Genomic DNA, 24,529 nt, shown 5'->3' with positions numbered 1-24,529 from the left:
CTGCTAAGTCTAACCTCACAAGCTGAGATGCAGGGACTTGTCATGGGGCCTACTATTACTCTTGACTGCTGAAGTGGACGGCGCACGCGCCATGTTTGCCTTGTATAAGCTCGAGCCTCTGAAACTCTATGCAGCTTGTGCAGTGGTTTGCAACTCTTCCAGGCTCGCCGCACAGGGGATGAAGTATCAGGTGAGGGAACAGTTCAGGGGCCCTTTGCTGGTCTCGAGCCACCCGGGTTAGTGGCGCAGAAACAGCCACCTCTGTTCTGCATGATAAATACTCAAAGATGGCTGCCCCCAGGGTGGGGAGGCGCAGAGGGCGCGGACACATTACCCTCGAAGGAGAAGCCGGAAGTCCAATTGTCCGGGCTGCGTAGAAGAGTTTCAGTCCCTCATCGGCCGCCGTAGTCCGGTGCCGAAGCTGGCTTTAGGGAACCTGAAGTGAAAGCATTCACAAGTGTAGCCGCTAGGAGATCGGAGTGGGATCGAGAGGAAATCAGGTCAGTGTGTGACTCTCTCCGTGGGATAGGTTAAGGGGTGAGAGAGGATCTGTGGGCGTCCGTGTAGGTAGGAGCCGCAGAGTCCGCGGGGAGAGCTGGTGGTCTGGCACCCTGGGTCTGAAGTTGGGATGCCTTTGCTGTCGGGCATGGGGGAACTCTCGTGGTCGTGCATTAAAGGTCCATCGAAATCAAGGACTCAGAGTCCTGAGGTCAGAGTTTGGGGTCTTTGTAGTTCACTTTGTTAATAGGGCTCAGTAATTGGGAACGGGAGGGGGGTTGGTATTTGTCAATGTAAGTGGTGTTTGAATTCATTTGGCGCTCAGTGACGGAGTAGCCAGGGGTGAGATAGACCAGATGAACGCTACAATTCCCTTCAGTCCTTGAAGCCCCCTTTCCTCTCCAAGGACTGCTTTGGAAGTCTCCTTAGGGTCCTACATCACCTTCTCCTTTCGTCCCCACAGATACGAAATTTAGGGAGATCAAGCATTAAGCAAATCTAAAGTGGTAAACTTTCTGTTTAAGATGAGGTTTCTTTCCTCCTTACTGAGAGTTTACCTGGATATTTCTTTTCAGATTCTTTTTGACACCAGTAAAATAACCCTTCTGGTCCCTCAAATTCTGTTTCACAACTCTTATTCAAATGTTAGTATATTTCAATTTTTGTCTTTTTATTTTCTCTACTTAATTTTCATAATTCAGATAAACTATGGAAACACAGGTGTAATTTGCTTCTTTTAAAAAAGTTAATTTCATATTCTAAACATTTCCATAATACAAATTCTCTTAGTTATTACTTTTAGGATTACATTAGGATTTGGTATTTACCCGAGGGTTTGTTTCCCTGACCCACATCTCCTTCCTGGTTTTTGGCTTTGTTGCAATTGAAATTAGGGTCTTTTTTTTTTTTTTCCTTCTAATTTTTATCTCCTTTCATTTTCTTTAACATAGTAAAACAATTTTAAAATATATTATTAAATACTTTTTTTTTGGTTACTACACTGAAATTTTATGATTACTAATAGCTTTTTCCAACTCAACAGTTCATTATGAAATTATGAACTCAACATTTTATTATGAAAAATTCCAAACGTAGCAAAGTTGAATGAATTTTACAGCGCACATGTACTATACCCACCACTTAGATTGTACCATTAACATTTTACTATATTTGCTCTGTCAGTTATCTATCCATCCCTCCATTCATTAATTCATCTTGTTTTCTTTCTTTTTTTGATTATTTTTATTTATTTATTTTTCTGGCCGCGCCGGGCGGCATGCGGGATCTTAGTTCCCCGACCAGGGATGGAACCCGCGCCCCCAGCAGTGGAAGCTCGGAGTCTTACCCACTGGACCACCAGGGAAGTCCCTCTTTCTTTTTTAAAAAAAATTTTGGTGCATTTCAAAGTAAACTGCAGACATCAGTATACTTTCCCCTAAATACTTAAGCATTTCTATCAACTACAGTTCTACCAATAGCTTAACTAATTCCTTTATATTTTCCAAGTGAATGATCTGAGCATTTCCAAATAATATTGTCCCAGTGACAAATGTATGGATTTGCTAATGAAATGAATCTGGCTTTTAAAAATCTGGATTCTTGCTCTTACTGATGACTTGGGTGAATAACAGTGATAGTGTGATTTTCAATAAGAAATATTTGGTCTTCGTCCGGTTTCTGGCACAGAGCTCCTAAAACCTTTGGACTTTTCAAAGTTTTGAGAGTGATTAAGGTGTCTCTTGTTATGTTAATGAAGTGACTTTTGGAATGCACCTAAGGATGGGGCTAGTTGTCTGTACTGCTAACCATGTGATTAGAGGGTTGGAACTTTCAGTCCCACTCCCTGACCTCTTGCGAGGAGAAAGGGCTGGAGATTGAATCAACCACCAATGGCCAGCCGGTTACTCAATCATGCCTATATAATGAAGCCTCTGCAAAAACCTAAAAGGAAGGGATTCAGAGAGCTTCCGGGGTGAACTCGTGGGGGTACTGGGAGAGTGGCTCGCGGAGGGCATGGAAGCTCCACACCCTTTCCTCATGCCTTCCCCACTGCATCTCTTCCATCAGGTTGTTCCTGAGTTATATTCTTTTATAATAAACCGGTAATCTAGTATGTAAAATATTTGAGTTCTTGAGCCACTCTAGCAAATTAATTGAACCTAAGGAGAAGATCATGAGAACCTGTGATTTATAGCCAGTTGGTCAGAAGTACAGGTAATAATCTGGACTTGAGAGTGGCGTCTTATGTGATGGTGGGTGGGTGGCGGGGGGGGGGGGGAGGGGAGTCTTGTGGGACTGAACCCTTAACCTGTGGGATCTGATGCTGTCTCTGGGCACATAGTGTCAGAACTGAACTGAAGTAGGATGCCCAGCTGGTGTCAGGAGAATTGCTTCGTGGTATGGGGGGGACCCCCTTCCCTCCACCAAAAGTTGGAATTGGGTCCAGAACACTTATTTAGTTACTGAACCTGAGTCTTGTTCTTCATTTGTGCAAATAAAAGTTTAGTCCCTCTCTCAAGTTTGCTGAGAATTAAGGGAATTAAGATATATAAAATTGTGATGGTTAGTGGCACATACATGGTAGAAATAAACAGCTGCTATTTTTCTGTGTTTGTACTTTCATACTTTGTAAAATATATCACTCATGTCATTTACTCATTTTTTTGTAATGAAAACTTAAAAGACTATAAACTTACAGTAATAATTAGGCAACAATAATTTTATATTCTATTACACATATTTTACATACTTGTGAAAAGATAATTAAGAAAATAAAATGACCTATCTAATGATATCTAGGTATAATCACATTAACTTTTTGGTATCAGTATTTTTTGGTATGTCTGTATAAATATATGCATACAAAAATGTCACCTGCCATTCCAGTAAACAAGGAATGTTGTCTGCCGTCAGCCACTGCATCAGCATGCCCCCACCCCCCACCCCGACCATGGTGCCCCAAGGGGGGAATTCAGGATGGGGAAAAACAGGATACTGGCCCTAGATTGTTAAGATGCATATCTAAGGAATAATTTCAACGAGCCCAGACTCTTGCATCTTCCCATACATAGAAAACCACTAAAATCATTAACTTGAGATACGGTTTTTTTGTGATTAGCAGTTATCTTTTCACATTTAACTACATATTTCTTTTTCGGCAAAAACTTATGTATATGTCCTGGGTCCTCTTTACCTTACCTCAGCAGTTCCTCAGCTACCTGAGAGGTTGCCTCCCAGGCTGTAGTCCCCGTAAGGTCTTTGAATAACACATAACTCTCAACTTTTAGGTTGTGCATTTTTCTTCAGACATATGTTTTACACATTTTGTATTATGGCAGAAAAACATTTATGCTACATATAACTTTGAGTTACGTACTTTTTCACTAAATATAGAATGTTTTTAAATAGCTACACAGTATTCCATTGAAAGTTTATACTAATCAGTTAATCCTCTATCACTGCATCTATATAATACTTTATGTATATGTATACATTTATGTATAAATATATAAATATATTATGTATACATTTATGTATAAATATATATACACACATTTATAGGAATATGTATCTTTGCATGCTTATGCCATTATTTCCTTTGCAGAAATTTCTAGAAGTAAAATTTTTGGTTACCAGTGATAACTATTTTGAAATTTTCAGTATACAGTGTTAAAGTATTCCACTAAAATGTTCCGCCATGTAACAGACATCAATTTTCTTTTATATAATTCTATCAATTTCTTTTTGTGGTAAAACACACTTAACGTAAGATTTATCATTTTAACCATTTTAAAGTGTATAATTCAGTGACATTAAGTACAGTCACAACATTGTACAAACATCACCACTATCTAGTTGTAGAACTGTTTTATCATCCCAGATGGAAACTATGCATCCATTAAGTACTCACTTCCCATTCCTGTCTCCCCCGCCAGTCCCTGGCAACCACTAAATGCCTTTTTGTCTCTATGGATTTGCCTATTCTGGACATTTCATATTAATGGAATCATATAATATGTCACCTGTTAATTCTGACTTCTTTCAGATAGCATACTGTTTTCAAGGTTCATGTTGTAGCATCTATGAGTACTTTATTCCTTTTTATGGCTAATATTTCACTTTATGGATTTTGTTTATTCATTCATCTGTTGATAGACACCCCATTTTGTTTATTCATTCATCTGTTGATAGACATTTGGGTTGTTTCCACCTTTTGGCTATCATGAGTAGAGCAGCTCCGAAATTTGAGTACAAGTTTTAATACCGGTTTTCAATTCTACTGGGCATATACCTAAGAGCAGAATTGCTAAGTCATATAGTAATTCTGTATTTAACTTTTTGGGTAACCGCCAACCCGTACTCCACAGAGGCTGCACCATTTTACATTGCCTCCAGCAATGTATGAGGATTCTAATTCTCCACATCCTTGCTAACACTTATTATTTTATTTATTTATTTTTATGGCCATGCTGATGGGTATGAAGTGGTAAAGTGGTATCTCATTGTGGTTTTGATTTCTGTTTCCCTAATGACAAATGATGAGGAACATCTTTTTATGTGCCATCTTTATAAGTTCTTTGGAGAAATGTCTATTCAAGCCTTTTGGTCCATTGTTTAAATTGTCTTTTTGTTATTGAATTGTAATTGTTCTTTATATATTCTGCTCACTAGACCCTTAATCAGTTATATTATTTGCAAATATTTTCTCCCATTCTGTGGGTTTCCTTTTCACTCTCTTGGTAGCGTCTTATACAGACAACTTTTGAAATTTGATGAAGTCTAGGGGCTTCCCTGGTGGTGCAGTGGTTAAGAATCCGCCTGCTAACGCAGGGGACACGGGTTCCAGCCCTGGTCCGGGAAGATCCCACATGCCGTGGAGCAACTAAGCCCGTGCGCCACAACTACTGAGCCTGCGCTCTAAGGCTGCGAGCCACAACTACTGAAGCCCGCGCACCTAGAGCCCACGCTCCCCAACAAGAGAAGCCACCGCAATGAGAAGCCAGCGTACCACAACGAAGAGTAGCCCCTGCTTGCCGCAACTAGAGAAAGCCCACACGCAGCAACGAAGACCCAATGCAGCCAAAAATAAATAAATTAAATAAATTAAAATTTTTTTTCAATGAAGTCTTATTTTGTTTTGTTCTTTGTATTTTTTGGTGTCATATGTAAGGCTCTGTTGCCAAAGTTGAGGTCAGAGTTTAATAGTTTTACCTCCTACGTTTTTCTTTTGGCACTTTGATTTAAGAAGGCACAGCCTTTTTTTTTTCCTTTCTTTTCTTTTTATAAATTTATTTATTTTTGGCTTTCTCTAGTTGGGGTGAGAGGGGGCTACTCTTTGTTGCAGTGTGTGGGCTTCTCATTGCAGTGGCTTCTCTTGTTGTGGAACACAGGCTCTAGGCGCACAGGCTTCAGTAGTTGTGGCATGCAGGCTCAGTAGTTGTGGCACGTGGGCTCTAGAGGGCAGGCTCAGTAGTTGTGTTGCATGGGCTTAGTTGCCCCATGGCATGTGGGATCTTCCTGGACCAAGGCTCAAACCCGTGTCCTCTGCACTGACAAGTGGCTTCTTAACCACTGAACCACGAGGGAAGTCCCAGGAAGGCACTGCCTTCTGATCTCCATGATTTCTGGTAGAAATCAGCTGTTCATCTTATTTCATATCCATTGCATATGACAGTTGGTTCTTGCTACTTTGAAGATTCTCTATCTTTGGCTTTTGATAGTTTGAACTTTATGTGTCTCACTGTAGAATTCTTTGAGTTTAAAAAAGAAAAGAATGCATATTGGTTCTGTTTGGGGCACTCCTTCAAACTTAGCCAGTCCATTTATAACAGTGCCTTAGGCTTCTTTTCCTGCTTCTGCTGAGCCTAAGTACCAGACAGAGGTGAAAGCTCATGTTCTTCTCCGTGTGTATATTGTATGCAGGCCTCTTGTGTCTGTCCTTTAGGGAACCCACAAATAGGTAAAAACGAACAATTGCTTGGGAACAAGATTTATTTTGCGCCCTACAGGTCCAGGTATCCATCCACACCAGGAATACAGGCTGCCGCTCTGCCACAGTGGCTGTGGGGGCAAGGCTAACTTAGAATGCCATAAAAAGTCTCCTGTTTTAGTGACCTTTCTCCTGGTCAAGGGTTCACTTTGTTTCTGTAAACCATTGACTATCTTCCAGAGTTCCAGTAAGGTTGATTCTGACAGTTTTTGTCAGTTTTTTTAGTGCTCCTGAGGAATCCCCTGGAGGTCTGTACTCCACCATTTTTGCTAATGTCACTCTACGATGCTGTCAATTTTTACATATAGATTGTATAACTGGTCAGTTAACTTAATACTCTTATTTTTGGTGTTCACTAAAATTGGCCTCCATCTCTTATGTTAGTAATTCTTTTTTTTTTTTAATGTTAGTAATTCTTACTTGATTCTTCTATCAGACTGCATTGGGAGTGTTTCCAGAACAGTGGTGAAAAATAATGGTATTGTTGCACTAGCACGTGCACACGCATGCACACACACACACACACACACACAAACCCACCCATCCTCTTGGTGAGTGCTTTTATCTCTGGCTTTCAGCTGGACATATGTGGGATTTATTCAGTTTTATTTTTTATTATGTTCTTTTTCTTTTTGAAAGATATACTTATACAAATACAACTGAAGTCATATCATCTTCTATTTCCCCCCCCTTCTCTTCCCATGGATAACTACTATCTTGTTATATATTATGCATATTTTCATACTTTTACTAGATGTGTATGTATCCACAAACAATACATACTCTTGTTTTGTGTTTTAGAAATAGATGAGGATGGTAGTATACTGAATGTATTTTTTTTAAAAACTATAGGTCATGCTTTGTTTTTTCATGCTAAGGCAGTAATGAATTCCTAACCCACCCCGGGCTCAAATTTTAAATAGATGTTGGATTTTTATGAAATATTTTTCTCAGCATCGACTTTGGCGATCATGTGACTTTTCTAATCTATTAATATATTGTAGCAGACACTCCTGGTTCCTTGCTGTGCAAAGAGTTGACATAGCTGACCTGAGACTGTTCTCCTTGGAAAGGCCTGCTGACAAGATGCCTTCCCTGGCATCTGGGAACTTAGATTTTGGGAGGGTTCCCACTCTTCCCTATCAAGAGTGGCTCACTGTGCCAAGACTCTTCTTTCAAACAATATGGTTTGTCTTGAACACCTGTTTTCCTCTGGGATTCTGGAATTTTGGTATGTACTAGGAATAGCCCCCCATAAAAGCCATGGGCACCGAGTCTCTAATAAGCTAACACATTTCACATGAGTTATCACAACTTGTTGCGGGGGAACTGAGCCTATCCTCTGTGACTTCATGGAGACAGGACTCTTGGAAGCTTGTGCCTCGTTTTCCCCCAGACTTTGCCACACCTTTTCTCTTTGCTGATTTTGCCTTGTATACTTTCATGGTAATAAATCAGTTATGTGCTAAATCTTGGGAGTCCTAAGGAATCACTGAATCTGGGCGTGGTCTTAGGGACCTCCAGCACACCTGCCCAATGTCCATTCACTTCCTTCTCCTTTTCTGCCAGATTCTCCAGGCATTCCTTGGCTTGTGGCAGCATAACTGATGTCTGCCTCTGTCTTCACATGGTCTCATCTTCCCTGTGTGTTTCTTCTCAGTGTGTCTGGTATAAGGACACTCATTGGATTTTAGGGCCTACCTGGATAATCCTGGACGTTCTCATCTTGAGATCCCTATAATTACATCTGCAAAAACCCTTTTACCAAATCAGATCACATTCACATGTTCATGGGGTTAAGATGTGAACATATCTTTGGGGGGGCACCATTCAACCCACTACAAAGGAGTATGTGGACACGTGATTTTAAGGGAAAAAATGTCCAGAGCCTCACTTCTATATGTCTTCTTTCCCCAAACTGATCTGTGTGAGAAGTCTTCTGCCATTCTTCTGCCAGGCTTTGTGCTGTGCTGGTTTTCCTTTCCCACCTTCCCTTTCTCATTCATGCTACTTGTACTTCACAGAAGGCATACCCCCCCCCCCCATTTAGATTGTTATGTTTTACTGCCGCAGGGGCATCAAATAAAGGGACAGTTAGAAGCACTGGCCTTGACTTAAGGTGGGTGAACAGCAGCAGTGACAGCATCTGGGCCCAGAGGGAATATATCATCCAAATGAACTTACTCTTCACTCCACAGGTCCTGGCTTCGAGGAGCAAGAGAAATCAAATAAAGGACGAGGAGAAGGTTCCTGTAGTTGCATATGGTCATTTCGTGGGACATCCGTTACCTGAGACTGAGATTTTGGAACAGAAATTTAGGGCAGATCCAGAAGAGACTAAAAACAACATCCCAGTTACTTGGCATTTTCCAAAACAAGAAAATGACGAAGGCTCAGGTGACTTTGGGTTTGTTTTATTCTTGATTCCCTCATGAATTTCCAGAAGGCTGAAAAAAAAAAAGCAGTCCAATTAAATGAAAAGTATAAATTGGGAAAAAATGGGCTCTGGGGAGAAATAAACTGTACCTTCAAAATCATGATGAAGTAGAATCAGGTATATATTGTTCGTAGATTTCGGACTACATGACCAATGTTGGTATATAATGTATGACTCTGCAGGTCCCTCCTGGTTACATAAACCATCAACTTGCATGTAATCTGTCAGCCATTGCAACCAGAGAATCATGATAAGTTATTTGATATCCATTGAATCTGAGGAGAAGGCAGATCATTTCCTCAGGAAATGTCACTATTTCATGGTACTTAAGTCTTGGGAAATCTCTTTGATGGTTTCTTTCTAGAGGTGATAACATTCATTGTGTTCATAGCATTCTTCTAATATTGATAGATATACAAGCAGGTTGTGTATGGCTGTTTCTTATATGATTATTCTGAGTCCTCTGCTGGACTAAACCAAGTAGAATTCAGTGCACACAGTGTTTCAAAAGACCACAGCTTGGTGACTTATATACCCACACTTGTTTTGGGCTGGTTTTATCCTTGAATAAAACCTAAAGTGCCCAGGAAAATGGAAGGCTTGCACAGTTATCAAAGGACATCTGTGAACAGGTTGTAGAACGGCTGCTTCAGTACAGATTTGGCCACGGGGAGTTATAAATTCTTGTTTGGTAATGGCTTGGGTTTTTGAAATCCACAGAGTTTGCTTTAGAACTTTACCTTATCTCAGAAAATACAGAGCCCTTCCCTGTGTTCAAAATCTAGTTATTACTGTACTTTTCATGCCCAAAAAGTTAAATATTTTGTGTAGATAGGAAAGAGCTAGATGTTGTTATATTTAATTGGAATAAAATTAGTGAACTATATTGAAAAGAAGAACTCATCTAAATATTGAAACTAGCAAAATAATAATCATCAAATTGATGTTTGGTCAGTTTAAAGCAATTACATCTAATCCTGGTACTGCTATTGTGCCATTCAACGAGATACCAGTATTTTTGTGAGTGATGATGGTTATTATGTATTGACACTAAATTTAAATTCCCAAGTTGATAAAGCTATTAAAAATGAAATAATTGATCAAGTAATAAGGAAAATTTAACCAGAAAAAGTTCAATTGCTTATAAAATTTTGATAAATGAAAGAGAATACCCCCCCCAAGAATCTAGTTGTTACCTCCCACCTCCTTATTGCCTTTATTTTAATTAAGCAAGTGACTCGTTGTGGTATAATAATATATATATATATTATATATATATATATATATATATATATATATATATATATATATATATATAGTCTTTGTCTCTGGTTCCTGGCACAGAGTTCCTAAAACCTTTGGAATTTCCTGAGAGATAGGAGTGTCTTTTTTTATCCATAACAAGCCCCTTTGAGCCATATGTGAGTTTATGCTAATGAGGTGACTCAGGATGGGCCCCTAGAGAGCTTCAGGATGGGAGCTGATCCCAAGAAAGACCAAGCCTTGATTGGAACTTCTGGCTCTACCCTCTGATCTCAGTAGACAGGAGAGGAGCTGGAGATTGAGCTCTATCACTAGTAGGCAGTGGTTTAATCAGTCATGCCTATGTAATGGAACGTCCATAAAAACCCCAACGGGGTTCAGAGAGCTTCCAAGTAGGCAAACAGTCCACTTGCTGGGAGGGTGACTCACCCCAACTCGACAGGGACAGAGGCCCTTGCACTCAGGACCCTTTTAGATTTGGCTCTATGAGCCTCTTCATGTGACCATTCATTTGTGTCCTTTATAATAAACTATAAGAGTAAGCATAACAATTTCCTGAGTTCTGAGTTGTTCTAGCAAATTATCAAACCTTAGCAGGGAAGTTATGGGAACCCCCGAATTTGTAGCTAAGTTGGGCACAAGTGCAGGGAACCTGGAATCTGGGACTTTGTACTGGTGACTGAAGTGAAGGCAGTCTTGTGGGACTGAGCTCTTTAGCCTGTGGAGCCTGATGGTAACTCTGAGTTGTTAGTGTCAGATTAGGATTGAATTCAAAGACCAAATGTTAGAACAAAAGATGCTCCTAGTGCTTTTATCACTTAGGAGACTACAACGGTTTTAGGAGCGCTAAGCCGGCAACCAGGGACAGAGAACATTATATATATTTTCTATTATTTCACACCTTTCATTTCAATAATGAGAGAAACACTCTTATCACATGGACTGTGTTGTTACAGGGATCGCTGACACTGGAGGATGTGGCCGTGGACTTCACGTGTGAGGAGTGGCAGCTCCTGGACCCTGATCAGAAGGACCTGTACCGCGACGTGATGCTGGAGAACTATAGCAACCTGCTGTCCGTGGGTGAGGACGGCTCCCCTGGGTCCCTTGGATGGTGCCTTTTCTTTCTTCAGCTTTTGAAAGCATTGTTGTGTCTGTGGTGCTCTGAAGTGGGAGATTTTCAGTCCTCCCCCCGGCCCCAGATGAGAAGGTATAATCTCTCCGCGTTTTAGAGACAAGCCTTTAATTTCCAAACATGCAGATCGTGCAGTCCCTAAAGTGTACCATTCTCATAGCATCACAGATCCCTAGTGCCATTTGATGAGCCTAAGTCTTCTGTTATTTCCCACGAACAGGGTATCAAGTTAGCAAACCTGATATACTCTCCAAGTTGGAACAAGGAGAACCACCATGGACCTTAGAAGATGAAGTTCACAGTCACCCCCATCCAGGTAAGTGAGAGAGAACCAGCAAGAGGGGGAAGGCTGTGGAAATCACTTTCTAGTCCTTTAGAGAAGGCATCCCAGTGGTGAGGGTGTCTGAGGATACAGAAACAGCCTCCATGTATCCCTTTCCTCATATGAGAGCTCTTTTTCTGTGCAAGAACTTAGAGGAAAATATACCACTTTATCTCATCTTGGAATGAATCCCTGTTTACTTCTTCTTAGATGTCAACTTTCCCCCTCCTAGGATTATTCTTGCTTGGTTTTTCAAATCCTCCCATTCTTCACTTGTTATAGTCTGATTTTATGTTCCTTTCACGTCTTTTGGTATGAAATTCCTCCTTCCGTGTCTCTCTTCTAAGAGAAAACTTTGAATTCATCATTGTCTTCTGACTCATACACCTTCCTGCTCCATTGGGAAATATTTATTTCCCTTTATGACATCCAACTGCACCTCAGGTGCCTTACTCTTGTAGTAAGGTGGTCTCTTAATGTGTATTCATCTGCTTGCTTGACTTTTCTTTTTACCCCCTCTGAGATTCTTCAAAGGTTCTGTTGTCATCCCTCTGCTCTGTCTCATAGGCTATAAAACTTTACTTTATTCAAATGTGTTAAGCTCTTTTTGGAGACTTGCAATTGACATGTCCCTTAACACTGTCTAATATACCCGCTGGTACCATATATTTTAACCTGTCTCCATGGCAATTCCCAATGAGTTCACTCTCTTTGTGTGAGAAACTAGAACCATCTTCCCTCCCAGAAAATCCCTTTCCAACATCCTTTTTAAAATTGAGATTCTCTTGTACTTCTGTACATCTTAAATCCTGGCATTACCTTGAATCTGCTCTACCCTCTGGGCTCCTATATTTAATGCCTCTGCTATTCCTGTTCTTTGTTTAATTAGGAAAGACGTTTCTAAACTTTCTCATTCTCATTTCCTAGCCTAAACGAAATCATAAAACCTCATGCCCACCTTACTGTAGTTCCTTTTTATATTTGTTAATTAATCATTCTCTTAAACTTTAGATTTTGTTGCTGGATTCTTTTCCCTAAAGCTATCCTTTTCCTCCTCATAGTCTGATGGCATTAAGTCCCAGTTGACCATATTACTATGACACAAATTTCTCTTCTATCAAACACCTAAGTCCCCACTCTCGAAGAGGAGGCAGAAATTTAACAAAAATAGAGTTTCAGTTTTATAAGATGAAAAGAGTTAATGGAGAGAGATAGTGGTGATGGTTATACACCATGTGAATGCATTTTAATACACTGAACTGTGCACTCAGAAATGATTAAGATGGTAAATTTTGTGTTATGTGTAATTTATCACAATAAAAATAAGTGGGAAAAAGTACACAGATACTATGTCTGGTGGTGAAAACGACTGTAAACACCAAACCATCAGCATGGAAAATGATTGGAGATGAGGTCAATGGGGTCATAACTGGGGGTTTGCAATAGGTCATTTGGTCACATAGGGCCTTGTCATCCATTTCAAACACTTGATTGTCCTCCTAATGAGAAAACCTTTAGAAGGATTAGGGTATAGCAGTGACGTGATATAATTTATGTTTTAGAGGTATCACCTTGGCTGTCAGTAGAAAATAGACTGGAATAGGCAGGTGTTGAAGCAGAAAACGAGATGTGAGACCTGGTTGTTGGTGACTTCAACCCAGCTTGAGGATAGTATGAGAAGATTCTGGAACAATAAAGACTGAATTTGCCACTGAAGTAGGTATGGGGTATGTTTGTTTCCTAGGTAACAAATTACCACAAACTGGGTGACTTGAAACAACAGAAATGTATTCTCACAGTTTTAGATGCTAGAATTTGAAAATCAAGGTATTGGTAGAGCCATGCTCCCTTTCAAAGATCTAGGAATGAATCCTTTCTTGTCTATTCCTTGCTTCTGGTAGTGGCCAGAAATCTTTGATGTTCCTTAGATTGTAGACACGTCATTCCAGTCTTTGCCTCTGTTATTACATGACCTTCTCCCTGTATGTCTCTGTGTGTCTGTAGCCAAATCTCCCTCTCCTTAGAAGGACCCCAGTCAATGGATTAGGGTTCACTCTAATCCATTATGACCTCATCTTAACTTCATTACAGATGCAAAGACCCTGATTCCAAATAGGGTCACATTCATAGCTACTAGGGGTTAGGGTTTAAACATATCTCTTTGGGGGACATATTCAACCCACAATACGGAGTGTGAGGGGGGGAAAAAAACAGATGGGAGATGATGCTAAGGATTTTTGATAGAAGAGACTAAATTTAGTGGGAAGCAAAGAAATGTCTTTCAGAGCAAAGATTTTATGAGCAAAGCTAGGACAAATCTTCATGTAATATTTACAGATTAAGCTTTTGAACGTGTGAAATGTTTCTGCTATCATTGAAGGCTATACAAAATTCAAGTAAATAGTAAATATAGAGACTATTTCAGAAATTTAGAAGAAAAGTAGCCTAAAGTGGTATAGAGAGAATGAAGAGTGATAGTATCATAAAGTATCTTAGGTGAGAAAAATAGCTCAGTTTTGAAATAAGATGATAAGGAAACATGGCAAGAAACTGGAAATGTGCAAGGCCATGTGGGGACTGTCAAAAGATTGGCCTGAAACCAGCCATGTGGAGACCAATATTTGAAGGTATTTGTTGGGGAGCTAGTGGAGTGGAAACTTAGATAAACTGGGTACATCATGGTAATGTAAACTTTTATCACCAGGCTTACTGTTGTGACTTTTATGTGTTAATAATAAAGGAGGCATGGTGGAGGTTAGGTTTTGTATATTCTAACTCTAGATAGTCTTATTTTTAACCTCGGTGGCAGCATTATAGAAATAATAAGGTATAGCCAGATGTTCTAAGAAAAACTAAAGATAAAATTGTCACAAGTCTTGATTCAGGAGGAAGGTGGTCCTATAAGACCCTTTAATTAATGCCAGCAGAGACATTACTGTATGATTAAGGAAGAAGACGCTGTTGTTGGCAAGTTGAGAGATTAGTATATCAGGGACAATGAAATGGGAAAAATTCCACCATGACATCCATACAGGTACAGAATAGTGAAGAAGGTGAGCATTCCCATGTCTGGTGCAGCAGATCTGCTTCTAAAAAAGACTGTGCCCCACTAGCCTGTTGTGAAAGTCCATCAGGATCATCATGTCCCTCTTTCTGTGGGAACATATGAGAATGTGTCACAGCTCCATGCAAGATTAGAATGTGAGATTGGTGCTTTGGGAAAGTGAATTTGATGATGGTCTACCTAATGAAGAAGAATGGCATGTTTTAGCAACAGGATGAGCACCCAAGAGTCTGTTAGAATTTTCTTGAAATCATGACCTGTATGTCCAACATTCTGAGTTGCCTCTTTGATGTATATGTTCTAACACCCACGTCTGCTTCTTTCTTTACCAGCATGGTTATGTTAGGGTCTCTTCAGCGGGCTCTAGGATTCCCAAAACTCTACGTTGAATGACTAAAGCTTTCGTCTGTGCCTTCATCTTTTTTCAGTCTTCGTGTTTCTCAGAAAGTGATCTCATACAATACTCTGACCTTAAATAATATATATATTTTTGGTTTTGGGGTTTGTTTTTTTTTTGGCTGCGCCGTGCAGCTTGCGGGATCTTAGTTCCCCGACCAGGATTGAACCTGGGCCCGTGGCAGTGAAAGTGCCGAGTCCTAACCACTGGACTGCCAGGGAAGTCCCCTTAAATAATATTTACATACTGATGTTTCCACATTGCTATCTTCAGTCAAGAACTTACTCAAGTCTTATCATCTGACTGGGTTTTCCGTGTCTATGCTTGGATATTATCTCAAAGATGATATGTTTCAAAATGTACTTGGTTTCCCTCACATTCTGAACTTGGTTTCCCTCACATTCTGAAGTTCGGCGATATTCCTCATCTTGTTAAAAGGCACTACCCAACTACCCAATGGGTCAAGCCAAATACTTAGGCGTACACTTTGATTCCCTCTTTTGTTACCTCTCCTCACATCAAATCCATTAGTGAGTCTTGTTTATCCTTCCTTCCAAATAAATCCTGATATCTTCCATTTCTTATTTCCTTTGCTTCTTCAAACCACTGTCACACTTGCAACTGCCTGCTTTATTCCTTATCTTATTTGTTTATTGTTTCCCTTTCCAACCACAGAATATGGCTTCAGTGAAAGTAAAGGATTTTTACCCTGATGGCTGTTATCTTTTGGGTTGTTTGGTGTTTTATATTACTATGTCTTTAACCATTTCCAAGAGACAGGAGTTAGTGTTTAATGGATACAGAGTTTTTCAGTTGGGGAAGATGAAAAAGAACCAGAGATGAATGGTCATGATGGTTGTACAACAATGTGATTGTACTTAATGCCACATAAATATACACTTAAAAATGGTTAAAATGGTAAAATTTATCTTATATATATTTAATTACAATTGTGAAAAGTTTTTTGAAAAAAAAGATAAGGTACTTTTATACTTGGAATTTCTTTTATATTTGATATCATAGGTTTTCCATTAAAGAGCCAGCTCACCCCAAGGTATCTTTTTTTAAGTCTTTATTGAATTTGTTACAATATTGCTTCTGTTTTATGTTTTGGTTTTATGGCCATGAGGCATGCGGGATCCCAGCTCCCCAACAAGGCACCGAACCCGCACCCCCTGCATTGGAAGGCGAAGTCTTAACCACTGGACCGCCAGGGAAGTCCCCCAAGGTATTTTTGAAGTAGTTTTATTCCATGATACTCATGGAAGGGTTCATTGTTCTCTTTCCTAGAAATTGAGAAAGTGGATGATCATATGCAGCCACACTGGCAAAACCAAAATATACTGAAGAGGTTGGAACAGTGTTATGAACAGAATGCATTTGAGAATATTATTTATCAGAGCAAAAGTTGTTTTCCTTTAAGGCCAAATCATGATGTATTTGATTTACATGGGAAAACTTTGAAATCATATTTAGATGTAATCAACCTGAGTACAAGCTGCAAAAAAATGGAGCCTGCTGAGTTTAATGGAGATGGGAGATCCTTTCTCCATGCTGATCATGAGCAAACTCATACTGAAATTAAACATCGGGACATACACAAAATAGAGAACACCCACGAATGTACTGAATGTGGCAAAGCCTTCCTCAAGAAGTCTCGGCTCAATGAACATAAGAGAATTCATACAGGAAAGAAACCCCACGGATGTAGTGTGTGTGGGAAAACCTTCTCCAAGAAGTTCAAGCTCACTGAACATCAGCGAACTCACAAAGGAGAGAAACCCCATGAGTGCCGTGAGTGTGGAAAAGCCTTCCTCAGGAAATTTCAGCTTACTGAACACCAGAAGACTCATACAGGAAATAAACCCCATGTATGCAGTGTATGTGGGAAAGCATTCTACAGAAAGTTCAAGCTAACTGAACACCAGAGAACTCATACAGGAGAGAAACCCTATGAATGTACTGAATGTGGCAAAGCCTTCTTTAGGAAGGCAGAGCTCATTATACATCAGAGAAACAAAAGAGGAGAAAAACCCCATGTATGCAATGAGTGTGGGAAAGGTTTCTCCAGAAAATCACAGCTCATTCTGCACCAGAAAATTCATACAGGAGAGAAATCTTATATATGCAGTGAATGTGGAAAAGGTTTCATACAGAAGGGCAATCTTATTATACATCAACGAACTCACACTGGAGAGAAACCCTATGGATGCACTGAATGTGGTAAGGCCTTCAGTCAGAAGGCATGCCTCATAGCACATCAGCGATTTCATACAGGAAAGACTCCCTTTGTATGTACTGACTGTGGAAAATCTTGTTCACAGAAATCAGGACTCATTAAACATCAGAGAATTCACACAGGAGAGAAACCCTATGCATGCAGTGACTGTGGGAAAGCCTTCACTACAAAGACAATGCTCATTGTCCATCAAAGAACTCACACGGGAGAGAGGCCCTATGGATGCAATGAGTGTGGGAAAGCTTTCTCCCACATGTCATGCTTGGTTAAACATAAGAGGACACACACAAGAGAGAAACAAGTAGATTCACTGAAGGTGGAATATCCTTCCACAAAGGGTCACAGCTTATTAGATACTAGTAAACTCATGCAGGGGGAAAACCCTGTTAATATGGTGACTGTGCAGATGCCTTCTGCAACCCCTCAGACATCATTAAACATCAGTGGGCTCCTAGCAGATAGGAATGTAGTCCTTATGGAACATCCAGATGCCAGAGGTGCACCCTCAGGAGATAACAGAGAGTTTGTGCAGGAGAGAAACTTCATGAATGCGATGAATGTGGTTATGCCTCCAGTGGTCAATTACATCTTATTTTATGTCACAAAAAACACATAGGAAAAAACTGGTACATTCTATTTGGAAAAGCCTTGAGCAATAATGTATAGCTGATTATATGGTTATGTATAAAAAGCAAACCTATGAAGGCAGAGGTTAGGAAAGCTGTGTTTTGGAAGATAGACCCTATTATCAGTGATTACCAAAGGTCATCAGCGAGCTTAGAGTGTGTAAAAATATGAGAGTGGTAAAGTCCTTCCCTCAATAGGTGTCATTACATACTGGAGAGAAACTTGGAAGGCAGTGAATGTGGCAGGGTTTTCCGCCCCATCCATTAGCTGATGAAATCATATACAAGTAAAACACTGTGAACACACTAATTGTGGAATATCTTACTAAAGTTCTTGTGAAGCAAAGCCTGTGAAAATGAGAAATATTCGAGAGCTTTATGTACCAATTCCCACTTCATAATACATTACACAACATACCTGATGTACATTTTTGGACAGGAAACCTTGAACCATATTCCTAGTTACTATGCTTATGATTCCATAATTTTAAGGAGAAAGACAGTCTACCTCACATCACTGGTTAAGGTTATCACGTTATACTCATTTCTCCTAATTGTGGATTCTTTTTCTTTTTTAAAAAAAAATTATCTTCAATGCCCACCCAATATATGATTAGCTGCTGCATTTCTTAGGCTCTAAATTTATTTAAATATTATTTCAGACAACTGAATTCCCTCACAACAGAAATGAATATTAAATTCATAAATGTAACAATGTCCTTGGATGAGCTTAAGTTTAATTTATAAATAAGACTAAGCATTATACCATAAAGGTCACTATAAATGTGATTTTTAAAATTTTCTAGACTTGAAAAGGTAGTGAAATCAGGTTTGCAAAATGAACTGAAAGCCCAAGGACAATTAGTAATTTAAACCTATAAATTAAATAATGAAATACATTCCAACATAACTCTTGGTAGTATTTTTCCTGAAAACATGAAAATAAGATGGGCAATTTGAACACAAATTAAGATGACTCTTCTTGCTTCCATCCTAGCTCTCCCCCTTCTCTGATTATGCAAATTATTCTCAGAATCCTGGGAATATGAAAGTCTAAACTGGATAACTATTCAGCTGCATTCTTCCCTCTGGAGATAGCTCCCTGCCCAACCCTTCCCTTTGCCTCATTGATGGAATGGATATAGATGTCAGGAAGAATGTTGGGGTGGTTCCATTTCTTCTCAACTCAGGGACTCTTGAGTCTTACATGTTTGAGTGTCACATGAGGAAGAGAAAAGTAGATCTTCATAGGATCAACTTTGGCCTGGTATCTCATACTCCACAGAGCTGGATCGACTGAATCAGATTGGGAATAGGTCAAGGAGCTCTGGAAGTGTGGGCTGAATCTGCTTCTAGACTGGAATACTATAGGCCTTTAACCAATCTGGCAAATATTTTCAGAATCTCTATAATTACTGAGCTGTAGCCAGAAGTAATGTCAGTAGGGACTGGCATAAAACTGATGTAGCGTTAAGGTTCAGACCAAGTCTACTGCTGGAAAACTGGGATTTGAGGAAGGGCGGGCATGAGGTCAGGTCCCTTAGGGAGAAGCTAGGAGTGGAGGCATGTAAGTAGATGAGGTATCTTAATGGCATTGTAAATGATTTTTAAAAAACACATGATGTAAAAACTTAGAATCACTTGGAGAGAACATCTCAATTGTTTTCTTAAGGATTTTAATGTGGAATATACGAAGATCTTAGGTCATGTATAAACATTACTATATCAGTTTCAATACAAAGCACAAATATAACAAATATCAAACAACAAATATCATCTTCCTGAGTTTGTGCTCAAATATAAGGTCTTGAATGTAAGTTATAGTCTGTAAAATTTAGACTGTAAGCTTCATGAAGAAGTAACAAGTACTTCTACTGTTTGGGGACCTTCTGTTAACCCCTATATAGCAGATGTCTAGAATGCCTGACATAGAGTAGGCACTCGTTGTTAATTGGCTGAGTCTCATCCAATAAGCAATCTGGTCTTGCTCAACTGAGATCTAAAGTAGGATCAGAAAGGACCAAACTGTTTCCAAGTAACTTTAATGTATCTCAAAACAAACCTCAAGAATATTTATAGGAGTGCAAACACATTAATTAACAATGTTTGTCACCCAACCAAAAATTACCAAGCATGCATAAAAGCCGGAAAGTGTGACCAATATTGAGAAAAACCAATCAGAAGTGACCTGAAACTGATGATGCTAGATTGAGCAAACAAGGACAGTATGATAACTGTATAAACAGTTATAACTGTATTCCATTGGATCAAAAAGGTAGAGAAGTGATTAACATGTTAATTATAACAATGTGTAATGGGGTTTAAAAAATATATTATACGTTACATGTTCATATTTTATAAGTCCTCCCATAATATTGTTTCTTCATTCACTATCTTGAAAAGAGAGTGGAGGGCAGTTTGAGAGATTTCCACCTGGCATTCCTCACAATGATACCTCTTACCCCATTGGCCGAGAACTCAAGGCTTTTCTCTTTTTAATAAAAGCTTTTATTAGCTTTTGTTCTCTTTGTACCTGAGTTTCTTTTGCCTTGTCATCAACTTCACTGGTCTTTTCTTTTGCATATCCAAATAGGTTAAAAAACTCTCATGCTTTTTAAGATCCCCCAGCACAGCCCCGTGTATCATTTTGGGTAGTTTCTATTGCTGTGTCTTCAAGTTAACTAATCTTTTCTTATGCAATGTCTAATTGCCATTAATTACATCAGTGTATGTTTTCTTTCAAATTGTAGTTTTTAATCTCTAGAAAGTTGACTTGGGACTTTCTTTTTATATCTTTCACATCTCTATTTAACATAGTTTACTTTTAACCTATTTGTCACTTAATATTTAAAGTGGTTTTCTAGAAGGCAACATATAGTTAGGCCTTGCTTTTTTATTGAGTTGACAATATGTCTTTTTAATGTGAGAATGTAGTTAGGTTGAGATTAAAAATGTGCAATTTGCTATTCATCCCATCTATTCTTTTTTTTTTTTTTTAATTTATATTTTTGGCTTGTGCTGGGTCTTTGTTGCTGTGCTCAGGCTTTCTCTAGTTGCAGCAAGCGGGGGCTACTCTTTGTTGCAGTGCACTGGCTTCTCATTGCAGTGGCCTCTCCTGTTGCAGAGCACAGGCTCCAGGCACACGGGCCTCAGTAGTTGTGGCACGCAGGCTCAGTAGCTGTGGTGCACAGGCTTAGCTGCTCCGCGGCATGTGGGATCTTCCCGGGCCAGGGCTTGAACCCATGTCCCCTGCATTGGCAGGCAGATTCTTAACCACTGTGCTACCAGGGAAGCCCCCATCTATTCTTTGCTCCCCTTTTCCTACCATCTTTTGGAGTAACTGAGTATGTTTTATGATTATTTATCTTCTTTGTTGGCTTATTAGCATTTATTTATTTATTTATTTTTGGCTGCGCCATGCGTGGCTTGTGGGATCTTAGTTCCCCGACTAGAGATTGAACCCCGGGCCCCCAGCAGTGGAAGCACGGAGTCCTAACCACTAGACCACCAGGGAATTCCCCATAATTTTGTTATTTAAGTGGTTCCTTTAGTTTACAGCATGTATCATTAACTTGTCAGTATAAGTATTATTATATATACCTCTTCGTGTATAGTAACAGAATCTTATAATAGTTTACTTCCATTTTCTGTTGCCAGATTAGCTTCATTGAAGAGACTGTCTTCTGGATGCTCCTGGGATATGTATTTAGGGGATGGGTAAGCTGGTTTTACATGATAAATCTACATTAGCATTCCTAACTCTATATACTTTTGGATACTTTACAGAATATGGAACAAGGAATTTCTGGCATTTAAACTTTAATGTAGTTCACCTTTGAGTCAAGTTTCAGTCAACCAACCAAGCAAACTGTTAGAGCCATTCTCACTGAGCTCACACATTAAAGCCAGAATCAATTCATAGTAAGCCCATATTAAATTTGCTTGATCCAAAATCATATTCCTTCCACCATGACCCCACAAATGTTTCCCAGGTTTCTACTGAACACATTAAGCAAGATTTTAAAAAGATAAATACTTCATGACTACATTGGGTGTATCCAAAGAATGCCAAGTCGGTTAAAAGTTGTCTAATTTTATAAACAATGTAATTCACCACTGTATTAGACTGCTCTCGTTGCCATAACAAAATACCAGAGTAGGTGGCTTAAACAACAGAAATTAATTTTCTCATAGTTCCAGAGGCTAGAAGTCCAAGATCTAGGTTCCAGCAGATATAGTTTCTGGTGAGACACTGCTTTCTGGTTTCTCTTCTTATAAATAAGGACACTAAACTTCCTGGAGCCCCACCCTTACAACCTCATTTAACCTTAATTTCTTACCTTAGGAGCCCCATCTCCGAATAGAGCCACACTACGTCTTAGGGCTTCAACATGTGAATCTGAGGAGACACAAACATTCAGTCCATAATATTCCTCCACTGGACTTGTCTCCTCCCTTTCATGTCCCTCTTGCATGCAAAATACATACATTCCATCCCAACAGCCCCAAAAGTCTTAACTCATTCCAACATTAACTCTAAAATCTATATCCAGGCCTTCCCTGGTGGCGCAGTGGTTGAAATCCGCCTGCCAGTGCAGGGGACATGGGTTCGATCCCTGGGACGGGAAGATCCCACATGCCGTGGAGCAACTAAGCCCATCAGCGCAACTACTGAAGCCTGTGCGCCTAGAGCCCATGCTCCACAACAAGAGAAGCCACAGCAATGAGAAGCCCACGCACTGCAACGAAGAGTAGCCCCCGCTCGCTGCAACTAGAGAAAGCCCACACAGCAACGAAAACCCAATGCAGCCAAAATAAAATAAAATAAAATACAATGTTAAAAAAAGAAAGTCTATATCCAAAGTGTCATCTAAGTCAGATATGGGTAAGACTTGAGGTACAATTCACCCTGAGGCAAAACTCCTCTCCAGCTTTGGACCCCTGAAAACAGGTAAGTTATGTGCTTCCAAAATACAATGGTGGGACAGAGGTGGGATAGATATTCCCATTCTAAGAGAGACAAATCGTAAGGAAAAAATGGGTGACAGGTCCCACGCAAATCCAAAACCTAGAGAAACAAATTCCATTAGATCTTAAGGCTTCAGACTAAAGTCTTTTGTTCAGTGCTCTACCCTCCAGGCATTTTAGGTCAAGGTTGTAGGTGGGAATCATAACACTCGCTATAATGAGGAAATAAAACCAAGTTACTTTTCCATTCTGCACACCAGTAGTGAGACAGGCTGGGATCTAGGACACTGCTGCAGTGCTTGCACCTGGACAAAAGTCCTCCAGCAACAGAATACAATGAAACTATAATAGAAGGGACTAAAAATAACTGCTGTGCATGCACAGTTGGGGCCAATTATGAACAAGATACAAGAAGACCAAAACCCAACTGCCACTTCTGAGGTACTGAGAGCAAAAGCAGGGTCCTGTGCTTAATCGCTGCACACAGCCCTAGAGGGGGTGGGCAGACTACCTAAGCCACCCTCCTGCCCCACCCCTGGACCTGCGCCCTACCCTCACCCCATTTAAGGGACCAGCTCCCCACCCCCCTACCCCCAGCAAGAAAGGGAACCTGTTACTTGTTTTCTCTCCCTCCTGCTGCAGCACCAGTCACAATAAAGCCTTGCCCAAGTTTCTTATCTGGCCTGTTACCAATTCCTATTGATTAAAGAGTCCAAGAACCCTGGTCTGTAACAGTACAATGTACAGCTCCACGAAAAAAAAGTGTTATTTTTGTCTGCGTTTATACTTTTCATATTTCCAGCACCCAGACCTGTGTTTGCCACAGAGTACGCATTTTATAAACATCTGCTGGGTCAATAAATGAATGATTAACCCTTTTACTTCGAAGGTTCTCTGAGCCAGGTTGTACAATTATAGGGAGTGGGGCTTAATCAGTTGGGCTTTGCAATACTTAACAGAATCACTTCCCTTTCTCAGAGCTTTTTTTTTTTTTAATAAATTTATTTATTTAATTTTATTTTTGGCTGCATTGGGTCTTTGCTGCGCGCAGGCTTTCTCTAATTGCGGGGGCTTCGCTTGCTGCAGAGCACGGGCTCTGGGTGCGCGGGCTTCAGTAGTTGTGGCTCCCGGGCGCAGGCTCAGTAGTTGTGGCGCATGGGCTTAGTTGCTCTGCGGCATGTGAGTTCTTCCTGGAGCAGGGCTCAAACCGGTGTCCCCTGCCTTGGCAGGTGGATTCTTAACCAGTGCGCCACCAGGGAAGCCCCTTTCTGAGAGCTTTTGCTTTAAAGTATTTCCCATCTTTGTGGAAGGCCTGGCTCTTCCCACCGTGGCTGGGGGAGCCACGCTTCTCCGCAGCCTCAGCCCCTTTTGCCGGCCCCTGATGGACCGTGTTCCCCACTTCCCTCCACACCAGTCAGAACAAGAGCTGTATAATCCTAAGTTTTGTCCACTCTCAGATCAATGCTCTCCTCAGCGGTTCTCTAAACCCTACAATGGCCTCAAATGCAGCTTCCTCCAACACCCCCTCCAGCCAGCATTCCACTAGCCGGTTCTCCTTCAATTGTTGCTAGGCTTGGCTCGGTTCCCCACC

General features: G+C 40.2%; 1 protein-coding gene and 1 long non-coding RNA gene across 12 annotated transcripts in view; one reads left to right on the top strand and one right to left on the bottom strand.

The window, feature by feature from the left end:
* Positions 1–24,529, bottom strand: part of LOC309616961 — a 37,963-nt gene that overhangs the window by 12,879 nt on the left and 555 nt on the right. For 2 of the 8 annotated variants that reach the window (XR_014237670.1, XR_014237671.1), the window contains exons 2-3: positions 22,311–22,369; positions 1–436 (exon numbers count right to left, since the gene is read on the bottom strand). This is a non-coding gene — a long non-coding RNA (uncharacterized lncRNA). The other 6 variants (XR_014237673.1, XR_014237672.1, XR_014237674.1 and 3 more) reach the window with 6 other exon arrangements.
* On the top strand, positions 393–23,448 carry LOC309616840 (zinc finger protein 649-like). Of its 4 annotated transcripts, XR_014237611.1 has the most exons (7): positions 393–500; positions 8,686–8,884; positions 11,144–11,270; positions 11,543–11,638; positions 16,235–16,333; positions 21,628–21,687; positions 22,524–23,448. XR_014237611.1 is itself a non-coding variant. In XM_082368031.1 (6 exons), exons 2-6 carry the CDS (start codon positions 8,750–8,752, stop codon positions 21,630–21,632), a joined length of 462 nt encoding a protein of 153 aa, XP_082224157.1. In that variant the 5' UTR covers positions 393–500; positions 8,686–8,749; the 3' UTR covers positions 21,633–22,286. The 4 variants fall into 4 exon arrangements, 3 of the variants coding, with proteins under 3 accessions (XP_082224157.1, XP_082224158.1, XP_082224156.1); XM_082368031.1 differs by lacking the exon at positions 22,524–23,448 and having other exon boundaries at positions 21,628–22,286; XM_082368032.1 differs by lacking the exons at positions 16,235–16,333; positions 21,628–21,687; positions 22,524–23,448 and adding an exon at positions 13,207–13,278.

This window comes from Balaenoptera borealis, assembly GCF_965194805.1.
Source record: "Balaenoptera borealis genome assembly, chromosome: 19".
NCBI lineage: Eukaryota > Metazoa > Chordata > Mammalia > Artiodactyla > Balaenopteridae > Balaenoptera > Balaenoptera borealis.
This window is presented reverse-complemented; position numbering and strand designations above follow the sequence as displayed.

What these genes read in the sequence shown, in the direction of transcription:
- LOC309616840 (XM_082368030.1), top strand. Translation starts at nt 8,750, where the DNA reads ATGGTCATTTCGTGGGACATCCGTTACCTGAGACTGAGATTTTGGAAC. An exon ending in AGAAAATGACGAAGGCTCAG is followed by an intron (nt 8,885 to 11,143) that starts GTGACTTTGGGT and finishes GTGTTGTTACAG; the next exon opens with GGATCGCTGACACTGGAGGA. An exon ending in TAGCAACCTGCTGTCCGTGG is followed by an intron (nt 11,271 to 11,542) that starts GTGAGGACGGCT and finishes TCCCACGAACAG; the next exon opens with GGTATCAAGTTAGCAAACCT.